The sequence below is a fragment of the Polypterus senegalus genome, chromosome 12, assembly GCF_016835505.1.
Source record: "Polypterus senegalus isolate Bchr_013 chromosome 12, ASM1683550v1, whole genome shotgun sequence".
Taxonomy (NCBI): domain Eukaryota; kingdom Metazoa; phylum Chordata; class Cladistia; order Polypteriformes; family Polypteridae; genus Polypterus; species Polypterus senegalus.
Window position 1 is genome coordinate 77,874,799 of NC_053165.1, and position 23,540 is coordinate 77,898,338.

Here is a 23,540-nt window from a genome sequence, read left to right on the forward strand (position 1 = left end):
CAGGTTTTACAGGATCAGCCGAGGGGGTCACCAAATGCAATGTGTTCAGGCGATGGCATATCAGAAGGGCGGCCTCTGCAGTTATCGGCATGAGTGCTCAAGACCACGCAAAGAGACCACCAGAAAAACCAAATTTGATCCACCAGCCTTGTGTTTGGGGTTAGCAGCAGCGAGAAGAACTTGCTCAGAATTGAAACAGTGGTGAAGAGCTAATTATGTAGATCTGTCTATTATATAGTGCCTTTCATGTCTGTCTGTCTATTATCCTGCCAACTATACCACAATTATCTGCCTGTCTGTCTGTCTATCATATAAAAAAAATCCTGGGTTGAGACGAGACTTTCTCAGAGAGACACTTTCACATCCTGCGAGATGAGACTTATTTAACCAGGGAAGTAAAAGACAAAGAGTAGATGACAAAGTAGAACGTCGTAAAGAGGTTCAGAAACATCGGCGTGATACACACGCTGAGCAGGTTAGAGATGATGAAAGTACTAGAATTCAAAATTCTCAAAGAAATGCTAGTAAAGATCGCATTAGCGCAAACAAAATGTTAATTATTACTCGATGAAATAACGGAACAGCAAAAAGAGTTTGAATATATTGTTCAGATTTAAACTTTATGTCGGAGACTTGTAGATTGTCTACCATCAGGGAAAAGTCGTGCTTCTTCCCAATGAAGAGGCGTATCTGCGAGAATGAAAAGATTTGTTGTTTGGTGAAAGTGAAATTCACATACCCGAGCGGCAGAGACATGAAGTGACTGGCACGTAGCGCGGGCCAGGGGGGTTGGCGAGCGAAGTGAGCAGAGGGTGAAGCCTCCTAGTATTATATATGTTCCGCCCAACTCACTAAAGAACTTCATTTAAAGTAATTTAAGTATCAGCGCAAGCAGAAGGTGTCCATGAAGAACCCACTGGTTGCTCAGAGCGGTTGAGACGCGGCGCCTGACAATCCTGCACTTTTGCTATTCCTGTTTTGTCTCCCCCCCCAGATAATTAAACAGTACATCCCACGGGACGCAGAACTTTATCTGCTTTTAGCATCTTATTTTCACGACACACACACACACACACACACACACGACACACTTTATAGACAAGTGAAGCTGCTGAATGGCATGAAAAGAAGAGCAACTGTGTTTAGATATTAAGTGGGCTGCCTGGCGAAGCGACGCGAGGAGGCCCTCCTGTTCGATGTAAACACGGGGTATTAAACTTACTATTAAATATAAGACCGTACAAAAAGGGGGCAAAAAGAAGTCTCACTTGTAAAGCTTCACATTAAAGGTTTGATACAGAAGTGCTGAAGGAACTATGAAGGGTGCTGTTTAAACTGAGTAGACAGACAGACAGATGTGAAAGGCACTATATAATAGACAGACAGACAGATGGACACTGTATCTGTCATCTGCACCAGTCCCTGCCGCCAGCTTGCAGCAGTCTCTCTGTCAAACACAATTTGATTGGCGGCCATGGAGGACGCTAAGGATGATGAAGAACGCAGGCAGGTCTGACTTGCTGCTAGATAGACAGATAAGTGCGAAAGGCGCTATATAATGGATCAATAGAAGTGAAAGGCGCTATATAATGGATTAATAGAAGTGAAAAGCGCTATATAATGGATCAATAGTAGTGAAAGGTGCTATATAATGGATCAATAGAAGTGAAAGGCGCTATATAATGGATCAATAGAAGTGAAAGGCGCTATATACAGCAATAGACAGATAGATAGAGCGATAGACAGACATGTCTTAATTCATTCATTAGGGGGTCCGCTGTCAGGTTTCTACATGGCCGCTGAACCTGCGCGTCACGAGTGTCGTGTAATTCTGGGATGTCTCTAATGTGCACACTTTGATCGCTCCTTTCTCCAATCACATTGTATAAATCTTTTTTTTTTTTTTCCTGCATGCCACTATGGAATGAAACGCATGCATTCGTAAACCACTTTTTTATGCCTAAAAACAGAAAAAAAAAAAGGTGTTTGTCAGTAAATCATTTCTTGTCATTCCCAGGATATCAAACCAGTTGTATATACACGTTTTTTTCGAGTTAAACAAACCAACATCTGGAGTGAGTCATTTGCACGTCTGCTTCTGCACAGTTTCTTTCTACAAATCTCCAAGTAGGCATTTCAGGTTGGGCTCTGACATCCCAGCAATCTCCAGAGTGTGAGGCTGGCACACTTTTGGGCATTGCTGGGACTGCTGCCGCCATTCCCCAGATCCTGGTGTTCCTTCGGCATATACACACGTCACACATATATGTTTAATGTAGGATGTCTACAGAGACACACTGTTAAAGTTTCATTTTTGTTAGTTTTTACACATTCAAAGGAAGGTAAAGGAAAGTAAACATGTTTTCCATAAGGGAAAAAAAAGTAAAAACACAAACAAATAATCAAAAAATCCAAGGAACAAGAGCAATAACAATCTGTTGGTGAACATTTGAAAGAGGTTATAGAAACAAAATTGAAGGAGTATTAAAACAAAAGAAAAACCAAATTAAAAATCAAAATTGGAAAAGCAAAGAATCACAAAGAGGGGTAGAGGTGGCTGTGATTGAGGTAGGCCCAGGTAAGCTGGAACTGGTTGCCATGGAGACATGAGAGTTAGAGAGGAGCTGATTGGATGGCAGGTTCGAGTACGGACACACGGAAGCACCCAATGGTTGGTTGGAGGAGGTAAAGAGAGGATTCTTTTGCCTTTTATAAATTATTATTACTTTCTTTTTTTTTTTTTTTAAGAAAAAAAAAAACTGTCTCACCCTAAAGGAAGCAAAGAAAAGGGAAAAAGGGGAAGAGAGTGAAAGAGAAAGAGCAAAAAGAGAGAAAACAGCAAAGAGAGAGACAACACGCTGGAAAAAACAACAATCATAATAGAAGTAGTAATAATAATAGTAATAGTAATAGTAATAGTAATAATAATACTAGAGAGATCAGAAGTTGGAGAGGTTTGTTACAGAGGTCAGGAGATGTGTCCCATGTAGGTTAATAAGAAATTAGGAAGTGAAGGCGGGAGGAACAATGATGGCTGCAGCCTTATCAAGTTTTTTGATGTGAAATTACTGCAAGGGTTGGTTTTGGAGAGGAAGCTTGTAAAGTTGTGAGCAAAGACACAAATAGATAAACACAGGAGACGTCCGCGTCTATCTATCTGTGTCCATCTTGAAATACAGAGAGAGAGAGAGAGTGAGAGAGAGGGAGCGAGAGAAAGAAAGAGGGGGAGAGAGAGAGAGAGGAGAGAGGGAGGTCAATGTGCAGTACAGACATGTCAGCATGAGCCTCCTTGGGAATTTCGTTATTTTTAATGCTAATCATTCTTTTCTACATGACGCCAGAGAGAGAAAGAGGGAGGAAGAGAAAGAGAAAGCTAGAAAAAGAGAGAGGAGAGAGAGAGAGAGAGAGAGGCAGAAGAAGAGGAAGAGATAAGGGGAGGGAGGGGAGTAGACATTAAACATGAGCACAAAACAAGGTGCTGGGATTAGGGGGTCTGTGGTTGTTATGTTCATTGTGGTCTTTACCTTTTTGGTCCACTTCTACTCAAGCATCGGAAAAAAAGAGAGAGAGAGAGAGAAGAGAGAAAAAGAAAAAATAAAATGAAAGAAAAAACAAGTGCAAGGAAAAAAGAGAAAAGAGATTAAACCGTCTGTCTCCCTTGGCTTTCCTTTCTTTTATTTTGGTTTTCCTTTCTTACTCTTGGTTTCAACTTTTGACCATTCTTGCTTTGAGTTTTTTTTTTGGTAATCCCTTTACCCATCCCCTCCCACCTCCACAGTGCTGCCAGCTCTTGCTCGTCCATCCGAGGTGACCGCAGGAGCTTATCTGCCTGACCAGGGTGGGTGAGCCGGTATGTGGGTACCTAGCGCCCACCCGCCCCCACACTTCATACATACACAGGGACGTGTCTATGGGAGGAAAAAACAGAAGAAGAGAAAGAAGATGGAAGGACAGAGAAAGAGAGAAGTGGAGGAGGAGAAGAAGAAGAAAAGCAGAGGAGCAAGTGAGAGAGAAAAAGGAGAAAGTCAAAGAGATCCTCTGTGACCGCAATCTGAAAAGCTCAGTGTCACCGCAGTGTGACATCGATCAACCTGCTGTCATAAAGGGAGAGAAGTAAATCAACATCATTCAGTCAGTGCTTGGCTTTAATTGGCCCGTTTTCACGATAAACATTTGCCACTCACTCACTCGTCAGGGTTCAGGACCAGGACTCCGGGGCTCTGCCAGAGTTCCTAGAAGATTCCTAAATAAACGTGTTATTCCTTGCACGTCACACACGCAGGCAACTTGTAAACCGGTGCTCCCGCCCAGAGCTCCAGGACTTGCCAGTCTGCACACGTGCGCAGGTAACCACACTGTATACACTCATAACGATCAGGCAATCCCATCATCCTGTTCATCCATCCAATCAGTGAATCAGTCGTTCTGCACAAAAGGAAAACAAAAGTTGATTACTCAGAAAATTCATAAAGCAAATCAAATTAAGCGGCACATCTGTCCCCCGTGTAAGTCCACGGTTTGGGATGATCATGTGGCTTTCCTCCTGCCCACTGAAAACATATTTTGGGATTTTTTTTTGTTTTTCCTGCACCCACACTTTCCATTTTGTGTAATCCACAGGGCATTAGCATTTATTTGGGGGTTACAGATGTTGGAAATTTTAGATGGTTTTTGAATATGGAGGACACGGAGAAATTATTTACGCATTTACTTTTAGTAGCTTTGACGGATGCAATGTTTTATTCAATTCATTCAAAATGCTGCTGTAAGAATCCTTACCACATAACCCCTGTCCTCGAATCCTTACAATGGCTGCCAGCTAAGTTTTCAGCCGATCTGAAAATCCTTCTTCTTACATATAAAACTTTAAATAGACGAGGCTCTGCTTCTGTGGTGGCACAAAGAGCTCAGAACTGCGTGGGCCTAAATTTGTAAAACTGGGCCTAATATCGTTGTTCAGTTTACAAATCCAGTCATTGTAACATAAATTGGGGGCATTATGGCGGTTGTGGTTGCATCTACTTTGAATGTGTTTTTGTTGATTTAAATCCTGTCACAAGTGTTTGCTTCTGAAAGCAAATCGTCTGACTGGAATCCATGGCAGAGTGACGGCCGCTGAGCAGACTCTTATCAATCATGGAGAATCCATTGAACAGGATCATCTCCAGACAGAGGAGCAGCTTCAGCGACAGACTGCTGTCACCGTCCTGCTCCACTGACAGACTGAGGAGACCCCACACTGTGTGACTCGGGGGGTAAACGTTAACATTATACAAAGTTATTGTCTGTTATACCTGCATTGTTATCACTCTGATATTTAATACTGTTCTCAGTATGGTGCTGCTGGAGTATGGGAATTTCCTCTTGGGATTAATAAAGTATCTATCTATCTATCTATCATGCCTTTCATATCTATCTATCTATTATATAGCGCCTTTCATATCTATCTATTATACTGTATAGTACCTTTCATATCTATCTATCTATCTATCTAGTATATAGTGCCTTTCATATCTATCTATCTATCTATCTATTATATAGTACCTTTCATATCTGTCTATCTAGTATATAGTGCCTTTCATATCTATCTATCTATCTAGTATATAGTACCTTTTATATCTATGTATCTATTATATAGTGCCTTTCATATCTATCTATCTATCTATCTATCTATTATATAGTGCCTTTCATATCTATCTATCTATCTATTATATAGTGCCTTTCATATCTATCTATCTAGTATATAGTGCCTTTCATATCTATCTATCTATTATATAGTACCTTTCATATCTATCTATCTATTATATAGTGCCTTTCATATCTATCTATCTATCTTATAGTGCCTTTCATATCTATCTATCTATCTTATAGTACCTTTCATATCTATTATATAGCGCCTTTCATATCTATCTATCTATCTACCACTTAGTGATCTTCATGTGTGCCGTGTGAGTGACCCTGTCCTCCAGGGAGTTACCCCACTGTATCTGTGCAGCCTCCTATGTGGGTCACTCTCTTCTTGGGGTTTGCTGTAATGGCAGCTGAGCGTATGTGTAATTTCTTTTTACAAGTTACAACAAAGCCAAATGGCTAAAAGAAACAAACAAATAAACCGGAATGAGCAGCTTGAGAAAGAGAAACCGGTGAAGGTGTGCTCCACATAGGAAGCCATACTTCACAAAGTTTAATCAAAGACCAGCTACACCTCCATGTTTTGCAAAAAATCAGATGCCCTACATACACAGCGTACATCCTGAACTCCATCCATACACTTGATCTGTTGTACCAATTAAATGAAAAGCCGCAGGGAAAGTTGGACAAATGAGCCTGCTGAGTTGTTGGCTCATCCATATTTGACAAACCACCGATAAGCCCTCAGCTTCTTCCGATGGCGGCTCTCGAGTCTTTCACACACTCACTAGTAGTTGTGTTGGTAGCAGTTGGTAGAAGATTTTGAAATTGTATTTGTCACCTGGCAGTCTGATGTTCCTAGCAAGGGAGCAGCCTGTGTGAGGAGGTCCCCCCAAACCCCAGATGCAGCGCAGCAGGATTCACATGGGGGCTCACATGTGGGAGAGACTGGCCGGTTTGGTAAACACGTAATTCCTTGAAATGCTAGAATTTGTTAATGTATGAAAAAGTGCAGAAATGTGAGGGGCAAATCTTGTGGTCCCCAGAGGAGGAGTGGTGGTCCTGGACGGCCACATTTCAGCAGATCACTCGCTTTTCTTGTGTGTTACAAGCATCGAACTGCTTTTCGATGGCGTCGCCTCCGCACAGAGGTATAAATCAGCCTTCGCCTCTACCGTAGCAGTGGCACTCGAAATGTGGCCTCCATAATATGCACAGCGTCCATCTGCTGTGGGACTTTAGAAAACCACAAGCGGTGCCTCGAACCTGCCAACAAAAGTACAAATGGCGCCATCACAGTCAGTGGCCACAAATACAAGGTGGTCTCTAAATGATCAGGGTCTGCCATTTTCCTTCTCACTTTGTCTTTCTTGTGCTTTGCAGTAATCACATTGTTGTTGTGACCGCACTCGACGTGTGAATCATTTGTTTGCCTTCATAATGTTAAGGTTGTGTTATATGACATCATTCAGCAATAACGAATTTAATGCGAGAACGTTAATCATGCGCTTGTACCCTACTGGATCACTTTTCAGAATTTGCCCATCTATGACACCTCGGTCGTCTGCAGGTCCCCAGTCAGATTTGCTGCCACCGCGGCACACAAGTCTCTAATTATCCGACTTTTCTTGTCTCTTTTTTTTGATAATGCTGCCGTATGGCTAAGATGGCTACCAGGGGACATATGGAACAATGAAAGCTGATGCTTTGACATTATTAAGAAGTGCTACAGACGCTCACATTTTTACAGGGTAAGCAAGTTTTGTCACCAAATATTTTACTAAATTACTATAAAATGATTTAATTGGCCTTTTCTCAGGAACTTTTGCACACTAAACAATATCTGATGAATGTTGCTCAGTTAATTGCGTTTTTTTTTTCAGAATATAAACCTCCTCGGGAGACGTTCCCATTGAAGACCCCTTTTTATTTCACGACCATAAAATGACATTTTTAATTTCACTTTCATTTGGAGCCTACAAGGCTTCATTTAAGACTCTGGAATTGAGATTTTCAGAGTTTAATAATGAAAGATGGCAGCAGACGTATGTGAGGGGTTAAATAATATTAAAAAAAAATAAAATAAAGTGCCGCAGAATTCATTAATCGCGTCTCTAAAATCGACGACGAGTAAGCAGAGCCGCCCGCCGCTGATCTCCACAGACAAGAAAGGATTTACAAACCAAATTCAATTTAAAGGCCACAACAGAAATCAAGCCACCGCCACTTAAGTGATGCCATCGTGTTGTGTTGTGAACCCGAAGAAACGACTGAACACATAAGACGGAGGTCAGGAATACCGGGGTGCAAATCAGCAACTCAAACGATCAAACAGTCCTGTATGTAGAGCACTGAAGTCATCACAGTGTAAGGCAGAGGAGGCTCGAATTCAAGAATTTTTAATTAAATACGCAAACACGTTGGATAAACCGTGAAAGAGGAAGGTAGAAAAGCTGCAGGCTCTGATAGTCAAACAGCAGAATATTATTAAAAAGAAAACAAATGTCAAACGTTTGGTTAAACTGCAGCTCCTAACTGAACGACACAGAATGTGGTCCTGCAGACCCATCTCCCTATTAAATGCCGTGAAGTGGATCACTTCATCTTTTTATTTTTCTTATGCGCTTCTTTATCCAATTGAACTTTTATTTTTCAGGTGACCATAACATAAAATAGTTCTCAGTGTTTTGGAAGAGCGTGGATGCAAAGACTAAAACTGTCAAGACTGAAAGAGACGAACAAGGCGTATAAGACAAGTAACTCCAGTGTGAATAGTAGGGCGTATGAGAACATGAGGGCAAACATTAAGAAGGAAGGACATCAGCGAGGCTAAAAGACAGTTAGAGAGAAATATGGCAGATAAGGCGCCAGATGACCCGGACAGAGTCCTTCAGTATTTTAGTAGTAAAAGAACAGTCGAGGAGGAGGTGAAGTGCATCAGGAATAGTAAAGTAAAGGGAATTAGAAGATACAGACAGTGCAATAATGGACGCTCGAAACTTGTCTTCACAGTTGAGGAAGAAGATAACCTCCCAGTGGTATCAGGGACTACTGAGGGGGTACAGGGAGATTTAGGAATTGTAGATCGGGATTAAATAGGCTGACATCAAACAGATCGCCAGGACCAGACAATATGTACCCTCGAGTTCTCCAGGAGGTCAGCGAGTACAGATATGAACCCTTAACACATTTTTAGGAAGTCACTGCACACTGAGGAAATTCTGAAGGACTGGAAAATGGCAGATATGATCTCGTTATATACAAAGGGTGACCAGGCAGAGCCAAGCAACTTTAGGACAGTAAGCTGGCTTTGGATAGGAATTTAAGTTTTATTAAATATTATATTATTATTATTATTATTTATTTGTATAGGAATATAACTAACAAGCTGGTTAAGTTGTCAGACGATTCCAAGATTGGTGGATTGGCAGATAACTGAGAATCCATTGAATCATCACAGAGGGACTTGGACAGCATACTGGCTTGGGCAGACTTGTGGACGATGAAATTTGTTACTTGTGGGAGGTCTGAAAATCGAGAGTACACCTCATGAGAAGGATTTAGGAGTCGTAGTGGACTCGACACTAACAACTGCCACACAGTGTTCAGAAGCCATTAAGAGGGCTAGCAGACTGTCAGGTTATATAGCGCCTTGACGTGAGGAGTACAAGTCACAGGAGGTTCTGCTTAGGCTTTATAACACACTGGTGAGGCCTCATCTCGAGTCCTGGGGGCAGTTTGGGTCTCCAGGCTACAAGAAGGACTTACAGCAGCACAAGAGAAGGTCCAGAGAGGAGCAACTGGGCTGATTCTGGGACTGCAAGGTATGAGTGATGAGGAAAGATTCAAAGAGCGGAGCCTTTACAGAGATGAAGAGGAGACCCGACTGAAGTATTTCAAATGATGAAGGTTATTAGTCCAGTGGATCGAGACGGTGACTTTAAAATGAGCTCATCAAGAACACGAGGACACAGCTGGAAACTTGGGAAGGGGAAACGTCACACAAACATCAGGAAGTTTATCTTTACACAAAGAACTGCAGACTCTTGGAATAAGCGACCGAGCAGACAGGAGGACCTTGTGGACCTTCAACACTCGACTTGATGTTGCTTTAGAAGAATGAGGTGGACAGGACTAGTGAGGTGGGTGCTCATCCAGATTGTTTTAATGTTCATTCGGGGTTTCCAAGGCAGGCAATCCGTATTCTGACACTAATGTCTTCAAGCAAAGCTTACTTCTGCTTTTCTGAATTATTTTGTGCTGTTTTGGCAGCCATTTTGAATCTTTACGGGCACTGCCATCTCCTGTTGTCAAGGCAGTGACCTGTGTTGCTAAGGGGCATGTCTTCAGAGGTCGTGACCTTTCAGTAGCAATTCAGAGTAATTTCTCATCCGAGTTTCTGGATAAATCCCACCTGTGTGTGTATTTGGTTACAATTCCCTTTGTGCTTTGGGTGTTGACCTGACATTTTGATTTTTGCTTAACGTCTTCGTTTAGTCGCCTTTGTTACTCCAGGTAGCTGACCTCTGGCTCTGTTCTGTCCTGATGTCTCATTAAATATTCTCTGCTTTGCACTACGCTGAATATTAAACACTGATATGTACGATTATATTTCGTTTTTTAACGTTTATTTAATTTTCTGGAATGAATTGTGTGTATAAAATCAAAGTTATTACTGGTTTGGGGGGCTGCCGAAACCCTTCCCAGTATTACGTTCTTGGATCTAAATTTGTTTTCAAGTAGTTTAAAGTTACTCGCATCTTTTGTGGACACCTTCTTGGTTTTTGTGGTGCAGTTAGTATAGAATTAGCGCAGGTCACGACGTCACCTGGTCATCGGAGATTTGGATAAGGCCAGTAAAACATTCTGGATGGGTCTGCCTGTCATTTAATGTTTAAATAAAAATCTCTCGTGCACCAAATTAAAAATAAGTATATATCACCGGGCTCACTCCTGTCACCTGTGGACATTTTGTTGAGCCACCAGTCGTGTTCAGGTCACGCAAGTGACAATCTTCACGACTGTAATCCTAAAGATGCATCAGAGACAGAAAAGAAATGTGAAACTCCGCCACGCTTGGACAGCACGTCCTCGGTGGGCATCGAGAAGCACAAAAGGGTGGCTGCTAAGTGACGATGGCGGCGAGATGTGCATGACGGTGCAATTTAGCACGTCTCAAAGAGAAATAGATTTTTAATAAAGACACTGCGCCCCACCACGGTGAAATAAACGAGAGGCATAAACAGAACACACGTACTGTGAAAAAGAAGCCCCGGTAAACGTGGAAGTGTGAATGAGCCTGTAGGGGGCAGTATGCCTTCTTATCTAACCCCATAAACTCCTTTTCAGTCACTTTCATGTTTCAAAATCGCCTGGCAGACAAATTTCAGTGTCAGTTGGTGGAAGGTCAGACTTGCCCGTCTCGCTCCTCACTAGCTGGTGTGGGTGCCCTTCCTCATCTTTGTAAATGTTTGGTTCATCTGACCCCTTGAGCACACGCCGTGATGGGCCGACATGAGCGGTCAGGTTTACTTATCTGGCTAACTCCTTTATCCAAGGCGACTTACAACATTTATGATGCAGTTGGTGACATTTCTTTTGGCAGGCAGGTCAGGTGACAGTGTCAGTAAGGGGATTTGAACCCACAACCTCAGGGTTTGAGGTCCACAAGGCCCGGTGCCCAGTGCTGCCGGGAGAAGTTTTGACTCCCTACAACCAAGGACTGGAAAATGTGGGTAAAGAAACTGGGAGATTGGAGTCACACGTTGAAGTCCTCGCTCCAACAGGTTCACCCACTTTGTGATATCTGCGGATTACTCGCTGACACGCGCAGAAGAAAAAATATGGCAAGTGGACTACTGCGAAAGAGTGAGACGAGAGATTGCGTAATCACAGGTCTGCTCGGAGCTGCGTGTGCTTCACCGAATGGATCAACGAATGTCTAGACGGCCCCGCGAGGCCTGCGTAAGCCGCTGAACCCCATTCACGTTGGGGGCTAACAGTTGTGCCCACAAATGAGGAATTCCCAGGAAATGCAGGTCGCAAGCTGACACCAGTTAGGTCCCCGTCCTTTGTACACCCACGGCCGTCACTACTCCCGATTCAAAAGGTTTAGTGAAGTCCTCGGACCGGCCGGCTGCAATTTGAACTTGACCAGAGGGAAAGAAGAAGAAGTCGTAACGCGGTCTCTGTAGGTGAACTGGTCGGTCCTGCCGACATCCCCTAACCCTAACCTCATCAGTATCCTCGGTTTCCATATACGCTCAATTCTCATTATCCACCGAGGTTACGTTCCTGAAAAACAACGAGGGCTGACTGAATATGTAATCCCGTGTCGTAATCCGTTTAATCTGAACATTTCAGCAGCGCCAGGTTCACAGATCAGCACTTGCAAATGTCACCTCCTTCGTCAGATTGTCTGCGCTTTGTGGGAGGGCAGCGCTAATCGCTCTCAACTGTTCCCATCTGTTTGTTTCATTCTCATTTCTATTCACGCATTCAAATTAAAATGGCTCCTCAAAGAAGCTGTCATTTGTTTGTCACAATGACTGCCGAGTTGCTGAGGCAGCACCAGCACGCTCTCCCTTTAAATGTGTGTAAAGAATTAAAACAAAGTAAAGTCGAGTCCCCGAGTGGAGCGCTTCACGCAAATGGCGCCGCTTAAATGTCACAAGTGGGCGTGTCGCGTTTAATTAAGCTGAAAACTGCCGAGAGCCGAACATTAAATTTTCTTTTTCCAAACCAAAGCACATTGCAGGACCTGAAGGGGACACCAGCTGGACGCTTCTTTGTCACGCGGCGCTCGGGGGGCCAGAAAATGAAGCTGGAAGTGACATCAGCCTTCTTATTCTAATTAGGTGCCCTTCTCTTGCCCAAAGGGCACCCTGCATCTCCCTGTCCCTGCAGAAATTGTTTTGTTTTGTTTGTCACGTCTGCCATCCTTGACGAGCACCTTTACCTTATTTGGGGTCCGGCCACTCCTGTCTGCACGGCTGCTTGTGGGACAGCCGAAGCATTTAAAGCAGCAGATCTCGGCTGGCATGAGCCCAAAAGAGGACCTCATGTGTCGCTGCGCCTGAGATCATGTTGGGCCCCTGGCGTCTCCCGGGGGCCTGCCTGTCCGCTCATCAGTTCAATAGTTTCGGCCTCCTCGAGTCTCGGAGTGAGTGCTTTTGTGTCAGGAATATTTATTTGAAACCTTTGCTTTTCTATTACTCGAGACTCCCCAGGTGATTTGTCAAAGAAATCGTTAGCACGATGTGCGGCAAACGAGCGGCTCTGTTACTGCTCTGCTAAACGTCCTCGGCGTGTGAGTGGGAGGTGCTGATGCCACCCGGCACGTGGCGACTCCTCAGCCCTCCACACGCCGCCACCTCATTCACTCCACGTGGCGCTCACTCGGCTCCTCGGCACAGTCGCTTGGTATGCGGTGGCCTGACCACGTTACTGTCCGGCCGGCTGGCCGGCCAAATGTCAAGTGGAGTTTATTTCAGCGCAGCCGAGCACATTTGCTGCATTATTTATTCATTAGAGGAGGGCAGGAAATCAGACTGCGCTTTTCTGATGCAAAACCCGAAATACAAAGGGAACCTCTGGGAAGCAATTATCAAGGAGAAGATAGACGAGAGACGAGAGCTGGCGAATAGGCCAGCCAGCCAGCACACTCCAGGCGTGCAAGAACTGAGACTATCGGAGCAGGACGCAGAAGGCGTTACCGACCTGTAGGGGGCGCCACGGGATTCAAAATGAGCCTCACACTTTAACATCCACCTGGTGCACACACTGGGCTGAAAACATCTGGTGGGCTTCACATTCAAGATGGTGGCACGAGAGAACCAGATAAACATGAGAGAAAGATACAGTGAATGGGGAAAAAAAACAGATGGGTGAAAGGCACTATATGAGAGAGAAATAGATGTGAAAGGCACTATATAACTGATAGATAGATAGATAGATAGATAGATAGATAGATAGATAGATAGAAATGGCAGGGCACTATATGACAGATGGATAGGAAGACCCCCCCCCCGGGGCCAACACGTCACACAGGGGCAAGCACACTTTTTTTGTTTTTTTTTGGGTTGGATGTTTAGCTGCTGCCATACAACTTCAAGATGCTTTACAATTCTCTAGAAATCTTCTGTTAATAACTGGTAAATTTAACACTTCTGCCCCCATTTTTGAGATATACATAAACAGCAAATTCCATGAACATCTATAAAGTGGGCATGCTGGTATCCCAGGACCCGAATTTGAGACCACCGTAGTCAGACGATCAGTGTGACAGTCCCTGGGCTCCACTGGCATTAGCACTTAACTCTATTGGCCTTTTTTATTGTTAGGTAATGATGAGAGTTGTGTGCACCATCTGTTGGAATGAGAAATACAATTCATCTAAATAGTGGCCTTGAAGTGGGCATGTGGAGAGTGAAGCCTCAGCTCCGCTCTGTTCACTACGTGATTCAGCTCCCGGACTGAGCCCACTCTTATGGCTCCCTGACCTCCCACCACACGTCTCAAACTGCCACATGTGGGGGACAGAGAGCACACAAATCCCCTCCAAAGCGAGGCTGCAGGCCGTTTTACATACGAGGTCAATTCTTGGGGGCTCCTCCAAAGCCGCTTTAATGATTCCAGCATTCCAATGCCGGATTGCACTTGTGGGCAGGCAGGCAGGCAGGTGAGGGCATCTGTAAACTTGTACCCTCTTCTGCTGTCACATATGGGGGGATGGGAGGGGCGATGATCAAGCATGGCTTCTAAAACAGCAATTAACTGCAAATGTTCCTCATGTTCTTTCAACAAGCCTGGCCTGGATGAAGGCAGCAGCCAGTAAATGGTTTAGCGATAAATAATTTACAGAAGTGCGTCACTTGGCATGAGCTCACCTCAAGGTGGCTGCCACAGTTTCTAGCTGATTTCCCAACAGTGGAGAAGAGGAAAGGAGGATGGAAACGCAGGAAAAGTGCTAGCATCCGTCTCGGAGTTTCTCCACATGTACGTCTCTGTAAAGCTGCCGAAGCTTTATGACAAATCAAATAAATGAAACTGGCAACAGCTGCCATGGGGCAGCGAGAAGGAGGAGAGCCTGGAAGATTACTGGAGCGACAGAGACGGTGCCATTTGAAAAGCGCGTAGAATGTAAATACATCTGCACGACACCAAGAGCGCAATTAAATAAGCACAACTGCCTTACACATCTGTGGAAACGGGCAGCCATACGGTATGTGGTGGCGGTGCTGCTGTAAGAAACCACCTGACCTCCTGCGGCAGACACCCACCTTAGGTGACATGACAGTCATCACCATTGGGGTCTGTCCTAATAACAGTCTGGACACTCGGGCAGTGCGGATGGCTAAGAAGCAACCACTGGGGGATTGTGGGGGGGATTGATATTTAAGTCAAAGTCAGATCACATGACAGTCGATGTCAGGTCACGTGACTTCTAGTCGGTGGGGATGTCAAAGGTGACTTCTAGTCGGATGCTGGCCTCAACACCCGATTGTTTTGTGCATCAATCGTTCAGGACAGAATCGCGATGCTTCTGAAGGCCGAGTCACATTTCTCGACTTTTTCCGGCGATTTTCAGACAACAGACATCCCCAGTGACTCGGATCCCAGTGATTCCCACGGGGAGACCCCAACTTTGCACCTTGTCCCGTCACGACGTATGTAAGTGAAAAATCGAGATGGATCAAGATGCATCGATAATCGCTTTGCAATTCCATGGTGGCACCCTGAACTGCAATTGTATTGAATCACGAGCCACCCGCCGATCCCCACTCCCCCATGGTCTCTGCCGGGATGGCTGGCACCATGTAAAGCTCTGTGTGGCACTTGTTATTTGGAATGGCGAGCCACGTGGTGGCTTAGCTCCGAAATTTCTGCGATCCCCAGCCTATCGTCTGCTGAGACTTTCTGCTCACCTGTGGACCCCAGCAGCCATTGTTTGATTTTTTTTCTTTAAAGAGAGTCAAACGGAAAGTGTTCAACAGTTTGGCATTCACCGGCGGCACGGCAAACGGAAAAAGCTGCTGGGCAAAATGGAGTGCAGCCAACGGAAAAACGGCGTTTAGGTACGAAAACTACGGCCCTGGCACACTGTCTACTGAAGTCACGATCAAGCATGGAAACCTGCCCGAAGATTTCTTACTCAGAGGCATAAAATCCTGCGTAAAGACTCGTCAAACAGAATTATTATATGCATCTATGTCATGTCACAGGAAATGGCTCTCACACACAAGAAGCTATTTTGGGAATGGATCTGAAGAGGGTTGCCATGCAGGTGCCCATCAGCGTGGAGGCGGCGATTTCGCCGTGATTAGTGATTGCTCTCTAAGTGCTCGCCCATTCTGCCGCCATTTGTGAGCTTATCAGCTGAAGTAATGGCATTAAAAAAAAAAAAAAGGCAACTCAAGGACGCTGGTGACCTTCTTCTTTCTACTCACTGGATCCTAGTCAAGGCTTTTCCTTTGTTTTTAATGGGAAAAGTCATTTTAATTTACACGTTTTGTGAAATACTCGACACTTATCAGGAATCTAATCATCTCATGATGTAAATCATAACGACTGCTAAGGAATTTTAATGTGAAGCCGTCACCACGTCAGTCTGGAGCCTTCACAGATCTGGACAAGCTCCGGCCGGCCCACTCGGATAAACGCCTGCACTTTTTAGGCTGCCAGGCCTCATGGAGAGTGCGTTATGAGCCTGGCCAAGTGTGCTTAAACAAATGTGTCTTGTTATTGGAAGGCATTGTTTCACCTGTGAGCTTGTTAAAGCACTCTGAGCCAGTGCCAATGCCAGCGAGGCCATTCAGCTTTATTGAGCACACGGATCCTGCCGACTACGCCACTCCCGTTCTCAGTCAGACCTCTGGGCTTTGACACTTCACGCCGCCTTCTACCCATTTGTACTGATGGCAGATCTGGTTTTCCTGACGCTGTTGCCTCTCGATTTATTTACTTTGACTCCTCAGTGAATTTCCTTCCAACACTCGGAGCTCACAGACTTCTACCGTTTCCTCTTGCAGCGTCCACAGTCCCAGCATGCACATCATCTGCCTGCCCTGTCCTTTCCACGGTCATCCAATGAATGCCTCGCACCTTCTCTCTTTAGCCAATGACCCAGTGGGAGGCTCCACACGTAAGTCAAGGCTCATCGACGACTCCCTAGCGCCACCTTGGGGACAATGCTCGACCTTCGCGGCGCTCCTCCTTACCCTGTCGTCACTGCTCTTCACATCCCGCCCTGAGGTGTTTATCTTCTCTGTCGCTGGCTCGACTTTGGTGTTCTGTGAGTTTGCATGTTTATTGTCTTTTGGACATTTTCTATATTTTCTTATTGGTTTTGTCTTTTCGGTGTATTTATGTCAACTTGTGTTTATTTATATTTTGCCCTTCTCTTTTGTGATCTCCGATGCTTTAAAAATGTGCTCGTTCTTTAAAGTCGTCACATATCTGGTGTGGGGTTTTGAAGTGCAGAGAACGCGAATCTGTGGTCACTTTTTATGTTTTTTGCCTCCTTCATTTACGTTGATGGATTAAAGGCCAGAAGTCCACGTGACCACCATCATCAAGTCCTTCCATGAGAACCCTGAATACAAAGAGGACTGACTGAGGTCATTGATGTCAGGTAGAATGCCTAGAGGGGGCTGGTCAGGTGGCCTCGTGACCTCAGACCCCCTGCAGATTTGATTTTATTCTCCAGCCGTCTGGAGTTTTTTCTGTCCTCCCTGCCCATCTGACCTTAATTTTATTTTATGTTAATTAGTGTTCTCTTATTTTAATTCTTACTTTGTCTTTTTTTTCTCTTTCTTCATCATGTAAAGCACTTTGACCTTCATTATATGTATAAAAATGTGCTATAGAAATAAATGTTGTTGTTCTACCACGACGCCATTTTGTTTTCGCCAGAGCCGTCGTTCTGGCTGGGCACCTGACTCGACACTCCTGGTGACATCAGACAAGCCACGGAGTTCGGCCCCAATCATTTGGGGGATTCTGGGCTTGATGGATATTAACCCTTTCCTCAATGACAGATTTGAACTCTTCTTTTGAATTTCTCGTCTCGAATCTCTGCTCGCTTTCAATTTTTTTGGGGGGCGCTCTGATGAAAGATTGCGCCGATTCCCAGCCCGTATTCTGTTTTCCACATCTTCTTAGCCTCTGGTGTTTCTTAGGCAGAATGTGATGTTGATTTTGGACGTTTCAATTTTAGTTATCAGCCCTGCGTCCTTAAAGTGGAGGCCGAGGAGGCGGGGCCACCTGATGATGCGGCTGGGGGTGTGGCCTGAGCGCTGTAAAAGGAGACTCTTCAGTTTTAGGATCGAGTTTGCTCATCTTGTGCTTCAGATTTTTGAAGTTGGCTGTGGATTTCTTGGATTTTGAGCCCTGCTATCTTTTAAGGTATTTTTATTGGGTTTGTGTTTGTAGTTTTATCCACCGTTAGCTTTTTCCTTCATCAGCAAAGCCAATGTTTCTTAAACTATGACATCTGAGTTTGGGCCGCGCCGAGTCGTGAATCAGAATAGTACTGAATGGGAAAGGGCTGTGAATGGTTTGTGTGACGCCTTGCGATGGGTCCTCATGGGCAAGGGAGACCCCAGGTTGATGATGACGATGATCGGTGTCAATTCTAGAAGGGGCCGACACATCGTTAGCGATGATCTTTTCGTATTTTGCTTTTGCGTTCCTTAAAAGTCCACCTAAAAACTTTGACAGAACTTCACTTTGTTTTTTTCTGGCGCCTCCTGACTCACTGCTTCAGTAAATCCCCACATATGACATACGGACCATTCGATGCGTCTTGATGCCTACTTATGCAAGACGTCACAAGGTGTTTTGGGTTGCCCACCTATTGTTGGCCTCCTAGACCCAAAAAGAATTTCAATTTTAGACCATATTTTGCTCAAGAAATGACCTCCTTATGATAAAGAGTAAACCAACAGGTATCTTCAGCAAAAACGATTGGAAGGACTTGACGTGATGCAGGTGACATCAGCCGACCCCAGGGGTTCACATCCAAATGGGATACGAGGAGCCACAAAACTTTGTAATATCGCCATGTTGAGTGCGGTTTTACGCTAGTGTGAGGTTCCTAGGCATGAATAGGATCATATTTGTGATGTTTGAATCTTCACCGGTGGTCCCGGCCCTCCAAGAGCCACTCCCAGATTTCTAACATAAGCATGTGGGGTGTCGGGGATTACAATTATGCTGTGATTTTGGATTTCTGATCTTTCACCAGCCCTCTGTGGACCTCAATCAGAGGATGACAAATGTCTGCTACGAGCGAGGATATTTAAACATTGACGTTGAAGCCCCCTCGCTGCTGTTCTTGTTTAATGTGGACTTCTACCTCATGAAGTAAATCGGCACATTTCTTACAAACGCCCCGAATTAGGGTGACGTATGCTAATTCAGACATTTCTTTCCAATCTGTTTTCATCACTGGATATTTAACGGGGTCACCTGTGGTACCCCAACCCTTTCCTTTTGTTATTTGAAAAGAGATGTGTGTGTGTGAAGTCGGAATCCTGCCAGTTTAGCCAGGACTGGCACTGTCAGCGACCTGAACTGGGTTCACCAGTCGGAAAATGAATAGTCGGGCGTAGCATTGTTCATAGCAGTCCGAGGATAATTGAGAAGCTTCTGCTCCTCTGTCACGGCTCTGTATGGCGCCTGTCACACAAGACAGGGGTTTGCTGGCATCTGGACCCTAACTGGCCGGGTCGCCTTGGTAATGGAAGGGTGGAAGAGACCGCCACACAGGGCCATGTGCTCCCCCAATACAACAGGTGGGCCGCCTGTATACACACCCACAGGGCTGCTTGGGAATCGGAGTTCTAACGGGCAGCCCTGCAGGGTCTCACGAGGGCCACCGGGGGGAGCTGTAGGGAGGAGGTTGGTTCCACCTGACCCGGAAGTGCTGTCCAGATGCAGCGCGGGAGCACCGGAAGTACTTTCAGGTCCGGTATAAAGGAAGGCACTCGGGTGGGAGAGGACGAAGCTCACTAAGGAGAGGGAACAACTTTTGGAGAAGCCTCTGAGAGGTTTTTGTATACATAGAAGGTATTTATGTTTATGAGGTTGTGTCTGGGGTTTGGGGTGCTGCAGTGCCCCCTAGAGGTCACACTCTGTACTGAAAAGCCACACATTCAATTCCCTCAGCTGACAGTTAATCGGCCACATCACCGCGCACTTAAAGTTTGCACAAATTTAGATTTCTCGACTCCGTCTGTCATAGCATGCAAGCCGTGTGGGATTTTAGAACAGCAGGCAGGACACCTGCAATCCCACCTTGAAATTCAAGCCCTGGAAATAAAAGAACAAAGATACAGACAAAGACCCTCGCTCACATTATTAGATAGCATAAGTTATCACCACATCACATTAATACACCATTAGATGAGAAGTGGGCACTGTCCCTGGCAGCCTTGCCCTCACCCCCTCTGCCAGCCCATCACCACAAGCCACCATTAACGGTGGAGCAGGCAGTCTGTGAAGATTTGGAGAGAAAGTTTTAAACTTTAAACAGGAAGTCTTTGGTCCCAAAGTGACTGCCACCCCCATTTTGGAAGAAAAGAGGTTATTGGACAATCGGAGACCCCCTGACTCTTCCTCCCCATAATGCATCCATCGCCCTGAAGAAATAAAAAAAAAATGAAAAGAGATTCAATCGCGAGGTCAGGGACGCATTCCACAAAGAGACAGACACTTTTGCTGGCAGACGAGGTCCTTCCATGGTGCACGTGAGCCCCTCTGCCACTGCTGCCCCCTGCTGTTTCACGCTGGCGAATGCAAAGCTGAAATAAAGCAGTCCTTAAGTAATGACGTGGCTCTGGACCACAGAGCTGCAAAGAGAACAAGAATGAAGAAAACAGAGAAGAGCGAGACAAGAGAGAGAGAAATAAAAGAGACAGACAGCAGCAGTGAGAGAAAGAAATTACGAAAGACAGAGAGGTAAGGGAGGGGCGGGGCAGCTGAGGGCAAAGCAAGATTAGACTGAGCGGGGCGGGGCAACTGGTCGATCCGTGTCACTCACAGTGGCTCCCTGCAGGAAAAGCAGAGAATGACCCCCAAATCCTCTCCTGGCCCTGCAGTCAAAGGGAACCATATGTTTGTCATGGCGGGCTGGCGGCCCTGGGACTGGATGGCAGAGCATCAAACGGATATCCTACCAGCTCTCCTTGTGCTACACCCCTGGGAGACGTGAACAGCTCGAGTCGCTGTGGCGGTTCACTCAGGCAGCGCTTTGGTTTTGGGGGCGCTGAGATGGGCTTGGGCAGGTCCTCACCAAGGCTTGGCTGCCGTTCTGGCCATTTTGATGCCACCTTTGAAAGAACCTCAAGGGTCTGAAAGGCTCTGGATAACAGTTTGGGGGTACGCTGTGGAGCTCGGATGTCAAATAATCAAAGACAAGCTGCATTGAAAAGGACACGTGACTATTAGAAGAATGGTGTGTGCAAAGCAGACCCAACTCAGAGCAGACTTAACTGAAGACTGATAAACAAAATGGCGACGGCCGCGTCCTGGGGACTCAGAAATGCAGAAGAAAATACAAGCAGATTGGTTATTGTGTCGCTCAAAGGAATCGGCAGTGGGCGGCCTACTTCTGGGGGAGGAAAGGACCCAATTCACGTGTCATAAGATGGCCGCGCACTTCTCGCCTAGTGACCACCATGCATATGTGACATGAGGTGTTCACACAGCTTTTGTGTTCACGGCAGCACTTCAAGGTCACAACCGTCTGGAGAATGCGGGTCACATGACAAGAGGTGCTTAGAATTTGCAATGGTGACTGTTGGCATCAGCTGACAAGATAACAAAACGGCAAGCCCCATGTTGTGAGTGTCATGAACAATCTGCTGGTCGAGACCATAAGAGGGGTGTCTCCCGGTGTCCAGGTTCACAAACCTGATCTTCTCACTAAAGTCCTTCCATGGCCGCTTTAATTAACCTGTGACATATGACATCTAGCACATGACGTGCTCTCGTTCCTGCTCTGCCTGTATTGCAGCGGTCACTCGACAAAACTGAACCAATAAGAATGGCCCGTGCGTTGGAAACAAATAAACAGTTTACTGCAACTAAGAAACCAAGTGGCACTCCTCCACGGCAGGACATGCCCTAAGAGCTCTCCTTCCTAATTTGGAGGGTTGTTCCATTTTGGTGTCCGCGAGAACTTGAAGGATCGCTAACATGTGGGCGGCTGCAAGTGCTGACCAAAACCAAGATGGAGGAAAGGCCACGCGGTGTACTGTAGTGCGTGTGGACTGTGAGCATCTTCACGTTCACAAAAAGAAACCTTAAGAGGAGAAAAAGGACAAAGTTTAACAGAAGGTAAGCAAAAAAAGGCACATTTCACTTAGCAAGGAAGCGAAAACCCAGCGGCTCGTTTTCTTCAGGCAAATTAAGTCGTTTCATCGCAGCACATCTTAAAGAACTTTGGGATCGAGCACCGTCAGCTGCTCCTGACGTGACGACTTCCATTCGGTAATTCAACTTTACGCCAGTTGTGTTAAAACGAGGAGAAATGGGAATTCAAGTCCTGATAATCCATCGACGGCTACACATTCTGCTAACACAATTTTTGGGTTCACAGCCTCGCCTGCGCTTTACTTGGCATTTCAAAATGTCCGCCGTGAATCGAAAGTGAGGCGTAAGCTACACAGAACAGAAAGATATCACCGGACAGAGGACGAGTCTGTCTGTCCATTAACTGACGACCATTAACACCAACTAATCAAACGAGCGGCAAACGGGCCCAATGGCCTCCTCTCGTTTGTCCAGTTTGTGGAATCGGTTAGAAGATATAAATTACCAGGCAGTGTGGTAGACAGCAGGACTTCAGGAACCTTCACATTTAGGTTTGACGTTATTCTGGAGAATCTCGGGGACGGGGATGGACAACGACGTAGTCAGCGACACTTGAGAGAGGAGACATGTTGAACGTTGGGCAGCACCTGCAAGGAAGAACCTCACTTCGAGCTTGCTGGGCTGAGGGGTCTGTTCTCGACAAATAATTCTTTGCATTTATATAGCGCTTTTCTCACTAGTCAAAGCGCTTGGCAGGTTAAGGGCCCAACACAGCAGAGTCCCGTTTGGCATTTACGGGATTCGAACCGGCAACCTTCCAATTGCCAGTGCAGATCTCGAGCCTCAGAGCCACCACTCTCGATAAAAAGTTCTCATTTTACTGTGACTGAAACCGGCGTACCTGAGGGGCTACGTCCTTCATCCTCGAGTGTAAGACCGCCACGCTTAGTATGACTTGGACTGAAACTCATGGGAGGTCAGCCTTGACTCTGGACTTGGTCTCTACAGGTAGCCCTACGGGTACAAACACCTCCTGTAGGTGACGTCCTCTGCTTTCCCTTTGATCCTTTCATTCGTAGCTTTGCTGTGTGTTGTCGTTTTTATGCGTTTTTAGGTTACAGGTGTGTGTGTGTTTTTCAAAGATCCCTCAAGTCACAACTCGCCTTGAAGAACATGAATGCTGACTGGAGCACGCAATAATAAGAGAACTGCTGCTGATTGGCACTGTGGGTGACATTGCCAACTGTTTGGTGAGATTTTCCAGGTAAAGAGGACAGCGGTTTCAGATTCAGGACAGAGGACGGCGCCAGAAAGTGGAGACATGTTGACCAACACACACATGGAAGCATTAGACTGAGCTCCGTAGGCACCATGATAAGGACCTTCTAAACCGACGCCAGAGGGTGAAGTAGGCAGAGGCGCTGGAGAGCCGCAGGTGTAAGGAAGAATCTCACTGGTCTCTGAGCACACGACAATAAGGACACCATGAAGCTGCAAACCGTTTCAGAACAAGAAGGTACACCTGAAGTGCTGATACTGTAGGTGTGTGAGTACATGCTGGACATCGTTTCAGTTTGTCTTTTCCTCTCATC

At 45.6% G+C, this 23,540-nt stretch overlaps 1 protein-coding gene across 7 annotated transcripts in view; it reads right to left on the reverse strand.

Annotated features, from left to right (window-relative positions):
* Nucleotides 1-23,540, reverse strand: part of adgrl1a (adhesion G protein-coupled receptor L1a) — a 294,832-nt gene that overhangs the window by 110,984 nt on the left and 160,308 nt on the right. For 2 of the 7 annotated variants that reach the window (XM_039772481.1, XM_039772477.1), the window contains exon 5: nt 3,525-3,539. The exons of the other annotated variants lie outside the window; for them this stretch is intronic. In XM_039772481.1, coding sequence (XP_039628415.1) covers nt 3,525-3,539 — 15 coding nt within the window. The remainder of the gene's footprint in view (nt 1-3,524; nt 3,540-23,540) is intronic. 7 annotated transcript variants of the gene reach the window in all.